This window comes from Ctenopharyngodon idella, chromosome 16 (genome assembly GCF_019924925.1).
Source record: "Ctenopharyngodon idella isolate HZGC_01 chromosome 16, HZGC01, whole genome shotgun sequence".
NCBI lineage: Eukaryota > Metazoa > Chordata > Actinopteri > Cypriniformes > Xenocyprididae > Ctenopharyngodon > Ctenopharyngodon idella.
Window position 1 is genome coordinate 15,838,160 of NC_067235.1, and position 13,807 is coordinate 15,851,966.

Here is a 13,807-nt window from a genome sequence, read left to right on the forward strand (position 1 = left end):
TTTCTCGAGAGGGCGAAAGATTTCCACATGCAGATTTCAATTCGGGTTCAAGTTGGTCACAAATTTACCACACTGACCAACAGAAAGCTGCTTGGTTTGAAAGTGAATTAATTTGACTTTTTGTCTGAGAAATTGTATAAATTAGACTGCACCTTAAGACTTTTGATGACTATAGATACATTAAGCTGGAAATAAATCATATCAGTACCAATGATGTCATATTTCAGAAAACATACTTGTCAACAGAATCAAATGGTCGTTTGAGTGGTGGGGGGCGGGCCTTGACTTTTTTAGGTGGTGCATCTTTATCACCATGAGACTGAGTTGGGGCAGGATCTGATCCAGAGGGAGGAGGTAATGGAGAAGAAGGGTGGGAGTCCTTCCAATCAGCCTGAGTATAGTAAAAAAACAGAATAACAGAGCATTGTCACAAAAGCAATTACTATTAAAAAACACTTACACTTATTTATTTATTTTGCCTACTGCACACTTAGTGATATTTGAGTGATATTTAAAACCTAATGGCCCAGTTTCACAGACAGGGCTTAGCCTAAGCCAGGATTAGGCATTAGTTCAATTAGGGTATTTAAGTAGCTTTTATAAACATACCCTAGAAAAAAAAAAACATTACTGGTGCACATCTTGAGACAAAACAATGGCGCTGACATATTTAAAGATATGTCAGTACAAGTTGCTTTTAATTAAAACAGCTCAAACATGCGTTTAAGTCTAGGACTAGCTTAAGCCTTGTCTGTGAAACCGGGGGAATGTTTTGGTATAATAAACAATATATAACTACTATTAATCATTCTGTTTTTCATGTAGTTGACAGTCAAGTTAATGATCCTAACCTCCTTAGCGTTTGCTTCTTTGCCACGTCCACTATAGGTACCACTTTCCGCTACAGAGTGGGTGGGGGCTTCAGTGGACCCCTCCTCTGGTGGAAGCGTTGCTGGGGAACTCGTCTCAGCTGCCTTGTCTATCTCAAATGAGAACCGACTACCACTCTCTTTGTCCTTCTCTCGCTCTCTCTCTTTCTCCCTGTCCCTCTCCTTGTCTCGTTCTTTGCCTCTCCCTCCTCCATCATAACTGCCCACAGGGATGTTGGCCACTGTGGCTTTCACTTTCTGAGGAGGCCTTGCTGCGATCAGTTTGGGTGTCCCCGGAGCACTGCCTGTTGAAAGAGAAAAGAGGGGCTGTGTGTAGTCTTAAAGTAAACACCACTGGGCTGCAACACCATCATGAAAACAGAGGACCTGTAATGCTTTTTACATTTTTAACTTTCTTTATTGTGTAATGTTGCTGTTTGAGCATGAAAAAGGTCTGCAAAGTTAAAAAGCTCAAGAGTTATTCTCTATATCAATGAGCACTGTTTCTGAACTCCATTGTAGTCTTGAGTTTTCTTCTGAGAATGTACACAATATTCCTCATTTAAATAATTCCTGCCCAAGGCATACGCAAAAAAGGGTGAGGCCTGGTTGATTTGCGTTAGTAGTGTGTTGAAACATGCGGTTATGGTAAGGGGTGTGACATTTAACCAACACACTGGTCCAGTCGACCAATCAGCGCACAGTGCGCTTTTCGGGAGGAGGGGCTTCACTGAGACTGGAACTATACAATTTGTTACTGACAGACTGGTTCAGGTGCTGCAACAATGTAAAATATGTGAAAAATAATGTGTTTTTTGAACATTCAAGCATGAAAACCTATTTTAGTAGACCCAAAAAACAAAAGCAAGACTTTGTAAAAAGGTATAATATGGCCTCTTAAAAGTCTATCATACCAGAATGTGAGGGTTGAGCAGGGCTTCCAGGCTGCAGTGGCACTGAGGTGCCCTGTGAAGGCGCAACTGAGCTGCTACCGCCCTTACTCGGGACCTGGAACTGTTTGTCTGGCTGTAAGAGAGAGACCTTCTCTGTCTGTCTCTCAGAGGACTGTGTGTAGCCCGGACTGTCTGTGTGCTGCCGGTCCAGTGTTCTCTCCTGGTGCAACTGTCTCTCAGAATGTGCAGATACGTTCCCCTGCCTATCCGAGGTTACAGAGGTCATGGAGTTAGTTGTGGTGTGTTTAGGAAGGATGTGTGAAGATAGGCCAGAGGAACTGGACACCGTGTACACCACACTTGGTGACACTGTCGCCATAGACACCACACCAGTTGCCAAGGTCACATTTGTAGGGGTGTAGATGGCGGTGATGGCAGGAGCGTGAGGGGCACTGGGAGACTGTGCTGGGGCCAGCAGCGATGGCTGACCTGGGGAAACAGAAGACAATACACCTTACAAATGTTCATTATGCAAATTTTAATTATTATAGCACTGATCAGGCCCTTCTGATGTATTTTTGCAATCATTCGAATGATGATTTGTTTGAAAAAGTAAAATATTGAAATTAAGTCCATAAAGTGTGGGGAAAGTTGTTTTATTATTTGCACTACATTTAAAAAGTTTAAAAAGCTTGCTTCAGCAAGAATGCAATAAATCAAAGTGACAGTAAAGAGTACATTGTTACAAAATATTTTAAATAAATGCTGTTCTTTTGAACTTTCTATTCAGCATATAAATCTGAAAAGGTGTATCACAGTTTCCACAAAAACATTAAGCAGAGCAACTGTTTTTAACATTGATAATAATAATGTGTTGAAAGTCATTTTAGAATGATTTCTGAAGGATCATATGACACTTCTCTAAAATTCACAAGAAATAAATGTATTAAATTATACTAATTATAAGTCAACTGACCTGCAATCAGTGGCTGCACCAAAGTTTGTCCTGGATGAGCGATCGCTGCAAAGGTCGCCAAGGGTGACTGCACATAAGCAGATCCAGGTGCTGCTGAAGCTGTCTGAGAAGAGGAGCCTGTTGTGGTGGAAACTAATGGCAGAGGAGAAGGAACCCCAGGAGTGGACTGTACATAAGTGATTCTGTGGGAGAAAAAGTGATATTCACAGAAACCAGATTAGACAGCTTTTATAATGAGAGCAGCAAGGCAGGGTTATTCTCTAGTGCTGCAGCACTTCAGGAGTGTAGGAGTTGTTAAAATAAGAGTGGGGGAGATGTTTGTGCTTATGCAGCTAGGTGAGTATAAGTATGCCTGTGAGAGTGTGCAATATACCTTGTTGGTGGGGGCGGTAGCAGCACGGTCTGAGACGGGGTAGAGCCTGGGGCGACCACTGTAGCTGTTCCCATAGTAACAGAAAAAGGGCTCCCAGGTTGCACTGGTCCCGTAGAGGGGAGTTGTGACTGGACGACAGGCATCGGAGCAATCTGAATAATCTAGACGGAAAGGAAACAGGACAACATGCTGATTAAAACAGGTAACACTCACAAATAATAAGCATCACTTTTAATGAATGGTTCTACTGGCTATTCAGTGTCAATTTGTTATTTAAGAATTCCCCATTTGGGATCTCACCTTGCTTCCTGCCTGTGCTCCATTCTGAACAGGAAGAGGAGGGGCTACCAAGGGAAACTGCTGAGAGGGGGCAGGAGCAGCCCTCACTGTTGCCATGGGAACCAGCATCTTGCCCTGCAAGACTGGTGACTGTGTTTGCACTGCAGGAGGGAAAAAAGAAGAACAGAGTGTTTAAAATAATTGGGTCTTGCACAGACTGTCTTATCTGGCATAGCACAAAACTATGGAGAACAGTACCTAAAAGCCAAAGCCAACATGATGCTACAATGTAATAATACAATGAAAAAGACAATAGGCACTTTCACACATACAGCCTTTTGCTAAAAATTAACAGCATTTTTCTGTTTAGAAATCATGTGTGAACAGCTCCAGCAATTTCCTGGAATAAGAAATTGCGACATTACTGGTAAAGCTCCATTTTGATGCTATCTGTGAGAAAAGTCGTCTTCTCTCAAATACCCCGTCTACACTAGACACAAGTGGTGCATCGGAATTAAATCCCTCCGATTGTAATTCATAAAGCTGTCTACACTGCAAGTGTCAATTGTGTGTCCGTAGTAGGTGAGATATGCATTCAGTTGACATGTTTCCATTTCTGACATGCCGCAGAGTTACTTCGGCCACTTTAAACTCCTTGTCTCAAAAAATTAGTTTATGATTATTTTATCATTGTCAAATTAAGCACAGAGAATACTTCAGTTTTTACGTGTATGTTAAAGTATGCATTCAGTGCGTGACAAATTTGATCATCAGCATGATATGCACACATGAGATGTAAAAAGCGACCACGTTATGGAGGATGATCAGATATTTGTTTTAACTTTATTATTAACTCACTACCTGTACCAGGTAGTTCCAGGCCAAGAACGGTTTGTAATCGTGCTGTGCTGAACCTAGCTCAAGTGGAAATACACTATATTACCAAAAGTTTTGGGACGCCTGCCTTTATGTGCACATGAACTTTAATGACATCCCATTCTTAATCCGTAGGGTTTAATATGGAGTTGGCCCACCCTTTGCAGCTATAACAGCCTCAACTCTTCTGGGAAGGCTTTCCACAAGGTTTAGGAGTGTGTTTATGGGAATTTTTGACCATTCTTCTAGAAGCGCATTTGTGAGGTCAGGCACTGATGTTGGACGAGAAGGCCTGGCTCGCAGTCTCCGCTCTAATTCATCCCAAAGGTGTTCTATCAGGTTGAGGTCAAGTCAAGTTCCTCCACACCACACTTGGCACAATGCAGTCAGGCAAGTACCGTTCTCCTGGCAACCTGCCCAACCCAGACTCGTCCATCGGATTGCCAGACAGAGAAGCGTGATTCGTCACTCCAGAGCACACATCTCCACTGCTCTAGAGTCCAGTGGCGGCGTGCTTTACGCCACTGCATCCGACGCTTTGCATTGCACTTGGTGATGTAAGGCTTGGATGCAGCTGCTCGGCCATGGAAACCCATTCCATGAAGCTCTCTGCGCACTGTTCTTGAGCTAATCTGAAGGCCACACGAAGTTTGGAGGTCTGTAGCTATTGACTCTGCAGAAAGTTGGCGACTTCTGCGCACTGTGTGCCTCAGCATGCGCTGACGCTCTGTGATTTTACGTGGCCTACCACTTCGTGGCTGAGTTGCTGTTGTTCCCAAATGCTTCCACTTTGTTATGATGCCATTAACAGTTGACCGTGGAAAATTTATTAGTGTTTTTATATAAATTTATAAATTTCACGAATGGACTTATTACACAGGCGGCAACCTATCACGGTACCACGCTTGAATTCACTGAGCTCCTGAGAGCGACCCATTCTTTCACAAATGTTTGCAGAAGCAGTCTGCATGCCTAGGTGCTTGATTTTATACACCTGTGGCCATGGAAGTGATTGGAACACCTGAATTCAATGATTTTGAGGGGTATCCCAATACTTTTGGCAATATAGTGTATAACCATAACCATTCTTTACTAATGTTAGAACCGTTTGGCCTGAAAGTGGAAAAAGCAACTGATTTTGAGTGCTTGACGTTAATAGCATTATATAAGTTGCTTCAGAATAGAGGTCGCACCATGTTTCAGATGATAAAAAAGCTAATCCGGGAATTTTACTGCAATTTAACAGATTTCATGTATGAAAGTGGCTATTGTTTTCAAATAGAAAAAGTATAGAGTGCTGCAGGGATGACGTCAAAACCCAGAAGAATAATTCGCCAGTGGTTCTCACGAGATTTTCCTATGGATTTTTACATTTGAGTAAAATAGGGTCTGTGGTAAACATAACTTGACGATGCAGAGAAGTTTTGCTCTACAACGTAAATTACACACACCCATATCAAAAACATACATTTTGAAGCTGTTATGTTTATTTTAAAAAACGTATGTTTTTAATAACTAGATAAGAACTTTTGGGATATGAGTGTATGCAGTTTACAAAATGTCAATTGTAGATTTGTAGCAAAAATGTCTATTGTAGAACAAAAAGTGTCATCAAGTTATGTTTACCACAGACCATATTTTACTCATGCAGTATCTCACAGAAGTGAGTACACCCCTCACATTTTTGTAAATATTTTATTATATCGTTTCATGTGACACCACCAAAGAAATGACACTTTGTTACAATGTAAAGTAGTGAGTGTACAGCTTGTATAACAGTGTAAATTTGCTGTCCTCTCAAAATAACTCAACACACAGCCATTATTGTCTAAACCGCTGGCCACAAAGTTGAGTATACCACTAAGTAAGAATGTCTAAATTGGGCCCAATTAGCCATTTTCTCTCCCTGGTGTCATGTGACTCGTTAGTTTCACAAGGTCTCAGGTGTGAATGGGAAGCAGGTATGTTAAATTTGGTGTTATCGCTTTCACTCTCTCATACTGGTCACTGGAAGTTCAACATGGCACCTCATGGCAAAGAACTCTCTGAGGATTTTAAAAAAAGAATTGTTGCTCTACATAAAGATGGCATAGGCTATAAGAAGATTGCCAAGACCCTGAAACTGAGCTGCAGCACGGTGGCCAAGACCATACAGCTTAACAGGACAGGTTCCACTCAGAACAGGCCTCGCCATGGTCGACCAAAGAAGTTGAGTGCACGTGCTCAGTGTCATATCCAGAGGTTGTGTTTGGGAAATAGACATATGAGTGCTGCCAGCATTGCTGCAGAGGTTGAAGGGGTGGGGGGTCAGCCTGTCAGTGCTCAGACCATACGCCGCACACTGCATCAAATTGGTCTGCATGGCTGTCATCCCAGAAGGAAGCCTCTTCTAAAGATGATGCACAAGAAAGCCCACAAACAGTTTGCTGAAAACAAGCAGACTAAGGACATGGATTACTGGAACCATGTCCTGTGGTCTGATGAGACCAAGATGAACTTACTTGGTTCAGATGGTGTTAAGAGTGTGTGGCAGCAACCAGGTGAGGAGTACAAAGACAAATGTGTCTTGCCTACAGTCAAGCATGGTGGTGGGAGTGTCATGGTCTGGGGCTGCATGAGTGCTGCCGGCACTGGGGAGCTACAGTTCACTGAGGGAACCATGAATGCCAACATGTACTGTGACATACTGAAGCAGAGCATGATCCCCTCCCTTCGGAGACTGGGCTGCAGGGCATTATTCCAACACGATAACGACCCCAAACACACCTCCAAGATGACCACTGCCTTTCTAAAGAAGCTGAGGATACCTAAACCCTACTGAGCATCTGTGGGGCATCTTCAAACGGAAGGTGGAGGAGCGCAAGGTTTCTAACATCCACCAGCTCCGTGATGTCGTCATGGAGGAGTGGAAGAGGACTCCAGTGGCAACCTGTGAAGCTCTGGTGAACTCCATGCCCAAGAGGGTTAAGGCAGTGCTGGAAAATAATGGTGGCCATACAAAATATTGACACTTTGGGCCCAATTTGGACATTTTCACTTAGGGGTGTACTCACTTTTGTGGCCAGCGGTTTAGACACTACTTTACATTGTAGCAAAGTGTCATTTCTTCAGTCTTGTCACATGAAAAGATATAATAAAATATTTACAAAAATGTGAGGGGTAACTCACTTATGTGAGATACTGTAAATTGAATAACCCCTTTATAAAACCCATAGGAAAAAGGAACCACTGGCGAAATAGTCTTCCGAGTTTTGATGTCATCCCTGCAGCACTCTATTAATATGGTAATGTATTTAACGCTTATTAGAGCTCTCACAATGTTTTATTAAATGTGTGTATCCTCACCTCTGGCTCCTGGGCTAACCACTCCCACAGCAGGACTAGAGACGTACCCCGACTGCTTCCCGTTGGCCAGTGAGGCGTGAGTGGGCAGAGCTGTGGGTAAGGTGAAGATACTGGTTGGCTGACTGGCCTGCTGAGGAGAGGGGCTCTTGGGATTGTTGGCAGAGAGGGTAGGGAGAATGTACTGGACCTGTGTTATCGGTTTTTGGCCTGACGAGGGCCCTAATGAGGCGGAGGGGAGAATGTGTGACTGCAGCACGGGCAGAGGCAGCGGACCGTTACTATGAGTAAGCGGGGCCGATGCTGGGGAGGCTGGGTTTTGTGGAGGAGGAGGTGTGACAAGCTGTACAGTGGGTGGAGCCTGGAATGTGCCTCCCAAAACTAGATTGGTCACCAGCCCCCCTTGACCTGCTGATGCACTAACAGGATTGGGCGATGATGAGGAATAGTACCCACCCCCTCCAGCTGAAGCTGTTGCTGTGTTTCCTGTGGCACCAGGGCCGATGAGAAGCTGTGTCTGGGGCGGAGCAGGTTTCCTTTCATGTGGGGACTTGCTGGCGATTGGCACTGGTGTGCTGACCACAGGACGCACCACATTAGTGACGACAGTGGACGCCACTCTCACCGCTCCTAGAACTGATGACACTCCCCCGCCAGAACTGACCAGGATGGACTGACCTCCAGAAGACTGGGACACACCTCCTTCACCTTCCCTTCGCTCTCCATCACCTCCCTCCATTGTTCGTTTTCTTTTCGAGGAAGTGTCGCTAAAGCGTCTAGAAGTGGGGTAGGAGGAGAGAGACACGCTCCGACCATGACCAGGGCCGTAAGACGAGGAGCAAATCACTGGAGCAAAAACTCTCTGATGAAAAAGAATAACATGCAAAAAGAAGAACATAAATTTACCAAAGGCAGCAGGCAAATGCAATGACACAGATCCTTTACCAGTTAATAAAAATACTGTGTAATGGCCTTCTGTAAACTTCATTAATAATTAACTTTGGAAAAAGCTTAAAGACTACAAGCAATTTTCTAGTTCTACAGAGAGCAAAGTGTTCTACATTTCACATTATTTAGTGGGACTGTATTCTTCTTAAAGGGATAGTTCACCAAAATGCTGTCATTATTTATTCACTGTAATTATTTACTTATTTATTTAAAGCCTGTGCACAACAAAGAAATGTTTGGTGCAACAATTCAGCGTGATAAACATTTTAATTTGAATAAACGGCTGTTAATGTGTCTGTTCAGACCAACACCAACATTTGCATAGTCAACGCAGCTGAATTTTTTTTTACAGAGGTGTTATAATCTTGTTTAAAACAAAAAAATACTGTTTGACCTCATGTCAGTAACAAAATGATGTTGCAAGAATTTGCAAGATGTTAATAATATTAGCAAAATAATAAAAATTATTAGCAATCATAAAAATTGCATGTTATTTTTTTTTAGTACTGTCCTGAATAAGCTGTTTCACATAATATACAATCCACAAGACAAAATATTGACTGAATTTACGTAAATAAACCAGTTCCAAATCTTACATACCCTTGAATCTTAATATTGTTGTTACCTGGATGATCAACAACTGTTTTTATGTTTTGTGATAGTTTTTCATGAGTACCTTGTTTGTCCCGAGCAGTAAACTGTACTGTTTTCAGAAAAATCCACCAGGTTCGTTATATTCTTTGGTTTTCTACCATCTTCTGCATATTTAACCAACCTTTCAACAGTATGATTTTGAGATCCATCATCTCACACTGTGGACAACTGAGGGACTCACGGACAATTATTAGGTGAAGGTGAAAATGATGCTCAAGATGGCAACACGATGCATTTTGTTTAGAGTTCTTTTTTATTTTATTTATTTAGCACTGCCCTTTAGAAGCTACATGAGATGACAAAAGTAAAATTTACCCCAATCATCCAATTCAAAAAGTTAACACCCACCGGCTTTAAATACATATTCTGGTGTATGCAAACTTATGAGCAGAACTGCATTTATAAGTGTCACCTACTGTCAGAGAGTGATTCTGCATTTTCATTAGGCCCATCTGTCGTTTTTTATGCATCAGTTTGAAATGACGTGAAAACTGAAATGAATTTTCATGACAAACATTTTTGTTGGTGTGAACAGGCCTGTAGTATGAATGCTTCTCTTTCCATACACACTCACATGTGGATAGTGATGTATATTGCCAAACACATAGTCCTTATGACTTGTGCTTTATGTTCCAAGTCTTCGGTAGCTATACGATAGATTTGTGTAAGAAAAATACCTTTATTTCAGTGGTTGCTCACTGACATTGAACAGTAGCTCCTAAATGTCATTTCCACGGGGGGCACAGGTACTGCAGGGGGGGGGGAGATCAGCAGAAAACAAAAAACAAAACAAAAAACGAAACAGAAAACAGCCATTGCAATGGTGTTAAAGTGCGTGAATAGCGGTTGGCGCTGCCTTTATAAATCAGCACCGAAGGCCAATTCCACTTCAACCCTCTACAATGTCTCTCACATATGTGACTACATTTTCATGCTAGCCGAATAAATAATGTCTATCATTAGCCATTGGATAATAAATTGTTAGATTTCACTTGCCAGAGTTAGAGGCTAAGTATAAGTTTAGCACAGATATATTTTTACTCGCCTTGAACACTCTGTTTCGCTCTCTGTCTTTAAAGTGCGCTATTGCAACTTTTCTCAATGGCAGCATATTCAATGCACTGTAAACTGTAGTGTGAAGGCACCCGATTCGCCGATACATTGCTGAGAGCACTCTGTGTTTCTCTCACACATGCAGCGAGAGAGTCTTACATACCACGTAGAACTGATGCGCTACATGCAAATTATATTCTTTGTTGTATTTTCCTGTCAAAACATTCATTAACCCAGCAGCTCATCAGACCTTGGCATATTTTATATTGTTACAAGTAGTAGAATTAGTAGTAGTATTATAATCGTATCAGTATTCTTGTTAGTTTTTTTTTTTTTTACAGAAACACTGAATGACCAACATCTCAAGCACAACCAGCCCTAAGTTCTGTCAAAATAAGAAATATGCATTCATACATTTTCATTCATACATACAAGTCTGGTGAGTAAACTAAACAATTTACTAGCCAATGTCAATTCTATTGCCAAGGTGAGGGTTGCACTGAATCATTCTTCTTCAGACCGTTGACTTGTCGCTGTTTGAACAAGCCAGACATAGAAGTTTCTCACTAGAGGTCGACCGATATCCGTGTTTAGTAGCGCCGATTTAAAGCCAGGCACGTCCGCGGGCAGCCCTGTGTTATTGGTGCGGTGGAATGTGCTGCTGCCGCATGTGAATTGAAACTTTTGGAAGATTCAACAACAGTACTGGGAGATAAAGGTAGCCTAAGGCTTAAATTCTGATATTTCAAAGTCCTATGGCCATATATTTACTATATATTACTAGTAAACTATGAAGTGTTGCTTCACTTAGTGAAAGAAACAACGGATAGCATAGAACCGTCGGGAACTGGCATAATGCTACAGCTGGTTGAAGGTTCGCTTACTTGTAGTTAACTTTAAGGACTGTAGTCCAAAACTACCAGCAGCTTGCTTGTTAACATATTAGCCCCAATGTTATAAGTTTTATTTTTCCTGTATCGGAGTCGGAGAATTTCACTCTGTGCTTGGGGCAGCTCTGACAAACACTGCAGCGTGATTGAGGGCTACGTTACTCCGACAAATATTGGCAATATTAAGACGATTTGGCATTTCCAATTAATGTAAGCATGTTACATTCTTCTAGTCTATTATTATTACTATTAGGTAAGCTACTTTTATTATTAAATTAATATTATAATAAATTTGCCCCACAATAATTTCACAGCGCATCACTGAATAACTGACGTGCTGTGAGGATAATAAAAGATTAGGCTATCAGCTCCTCTTTGAAAATGTTTTAAACATTTTTTAGGTCTATTATACAATGAATTAGACCTATAATTAAAATTATTAACAGTCTATAATATTTCCTAACACTGCACTCATAAATGAAAATTAAGAGCAGCTTTAGGCTACTTCAAGCACCAACTTTAAAAAAAACAAAAAAACAAAAAAAAAAACAAGCTGTTTAACATGAAATACAATTCTTCTCATTTTTTTCACTATATGTACGGGCCACAAAGGAAATTATGGAATAAATTAAGACAGTTATATACCGTTATCAGCATATTATGTTGAAATTGGTCTCTGAGAGAAAATGCTCCGTTACTGCAGCGTCAGGCAGCTCCGTCACTTTTACTTTCACTTTGAATACTGACCGAGGTTAAGCTTTTACCGGCATAACATTTCGCAAAGTTTGCACGTTGCTTCTTGTGTGATATCCATTGGCTCCCCTTCTTGGTTGAACCTTCCTTCGGGGGGCCTCGGACTTTCGGCTCGCGGGGGGGCCCCGCGGATTTGCGCTACGCCACTGCGCAGAAGTGTATGACATTTGTTCGGAAGCATGGTTTGATGCAGATAATAGCCGGGTTTCCATCCAACTTTGCATTAATGAAAATTCAGCTCAAGAATATGCGCATCTGCGTGTGTTTCCATCAACTGTGTAATGCGAATAAAAATGGACATCAGCCTAATAAAGTGATGTGTTCCGACCAATGACTATATATATATATGTCGCACAGTTATTATCCTCATTAAACCTGTCTAACGTTAACCGTCAGGAATGCCAGAAATCACTAAGAGTTTAGCACTGTCCTTGCATACAAGGCTGTGCAACATGACAAAGTTTTTAATTGATTTTTATTTATAAAGTTGTATTTATTTTATTTAAATGTATATTTAAGTTTACATTTAGTTTCCAACAAACTTGAAAAATTCAACTTGATAAATGCTCTAAAACTTATGTAAATCAAGTCAGTGTTCAATAAATGATGTTAAGTTTAAAAATGTTGTGCATCCACTTATTATTAGTGTGACATTTTAGCATGCAAATGAAGGGGAAAACGTCAAGATATCGGCCCTAAAAATCGGCAGCACATATCGGCCATCGGCTGACCCTGACCTCTAAACATCGGCATCGGTTATAGAAAAACCCATATCGGTCGATCTCTATTTCTCACCATAAAAAGCACCTCTGCAGCGAGTGGTATCTCACCAGCTGCTACTGTGAACTCGCTGCTCGGCTGCCGTGTTCTGGCTAGAAGACGTATAAGAAGCTGAGCTCATGAGGCACTGTCAAAAGAGCTCACTGCAGCCACTTATTATATATTGTTCATATAAAGCATCACTGAAATATTTACATTTATTTAAATTAAAAGTTACGTTCTGATCTATTATTCTCTCTTATTGTTATATTTTTCAATAATTCAACATTACAAAGTGAAACTATTGCAGGTGTTTTTCATTGAACATTTTCTATTTAAAAAATATTTCCGCTTTTAGAACTTTTAGCCAGATTTTTTTAAAGGTTTAATGGAGGCATGACCAAAAAGGTTTGACAACCACTGGCTTAATTGTATGTCATACAGACTATAATACTTTTTTGTTAGTCCAAAAAAACAAAACAAAAAAAACAAAACAGTAAAAATCATCCTCCAATTTCATTGTATGGAAAAGCAGTTTTTCCCTAAATTGTTTTCTGGAGCAACATGAAGGTAAGTAAAAGATGACAAAATGTTCATTTTTGTGTGAACTATCCCTTTAAGGAGCACATTTTTGTACAAATTAACACAGACGGATATAAAATATGTGAGATGATACCTTGCGTTCTCCTTCATCTCCGGATCCATTTTCACTGTCACTGTCTGTCACCCTCTCCTTACACTTCAGGTCAATGGAGCTACCCGGATATGAGTCCTCTGAATAAGACACGACACACAATAACAAACAATAAAGGTTACAACAGAATGACACAATTGCTAATAAATAATTACAAACGGTAAAGAAATGTACGACGTCTGTACTTACAAACATATTTTTAAAACCCTTATGGACTCAAGGACCTGAGAAAGCATCTCAAAAAATCAAGTCTGACTCACCAATGACGTCATCATCCCCCTCTTCTTCACAGATGACCATACGCTCATCGTCACTTGTCATGTCCTCACTCACCCCCCTCTGTGTCTGAGAGAGAGCACCCCGCCCTGCAACCTGACCACCATCCCCACACATCTAAAAATATAGGAAGAGTTAGTTGAGCATAAATCTCTGAAAATGTGTCACTTAC

The 13,807-nt window shown here is 41.1% G+C and overlaps 1 protein-coding gene across 5 annotated transcripts in view; it reads right to left on the reverse strand.

Annotated features, from left to right (window-relative positions):
• cicb (capicua transcriptional repressor b) overlaps positions 1-13,807 on the reverse strand; it is a 50,930-nt gene that overhangs the window by 5,314 nt on the left and 31,809 nt on the right. For 3 of the 5 annotated variants that reach the window (XM_051866327.1, XM_051866328.1, XM_051866332.1), the window contains 9 exons: positions 13,620-13,752; positions 13,342-13,439; positions 7,612-8,470; positions 3,412-3,551; positions 3,112-3,272; positions 2,739-2,920; positions 1,784-2,251; positions 852-1,174; positions 237-391 (listed from right to left, as the gene is read on the reverse strand). In XM_051866327.1, coding sequence (XP_051722287.1) covers positions 237-391; positions 852-1,174; positions 1,784-2,251; positions 2,739-2,920; positions 3,112-3,272; positions 3,412-3,551; positions 7,612-8,470; positions 13,342-13,439; positions 13,620-13,752 — 2,519 coding nt within the window. The remainder of the gene's footprint in view (positions 1-236; positions 392-851; positions 1,175-1,783; positions 2,252-2,738; positions 2,921-3,111; positions 3,273-3,411; positions 3,552-7,611; positions 8,471-13,341; positions 13,440-13,619; positions 13,753-13,807) is intronic. The other 2 variants (XM_051866329.1, XM_051866331.1) reach the window with 2 other exon arrangements.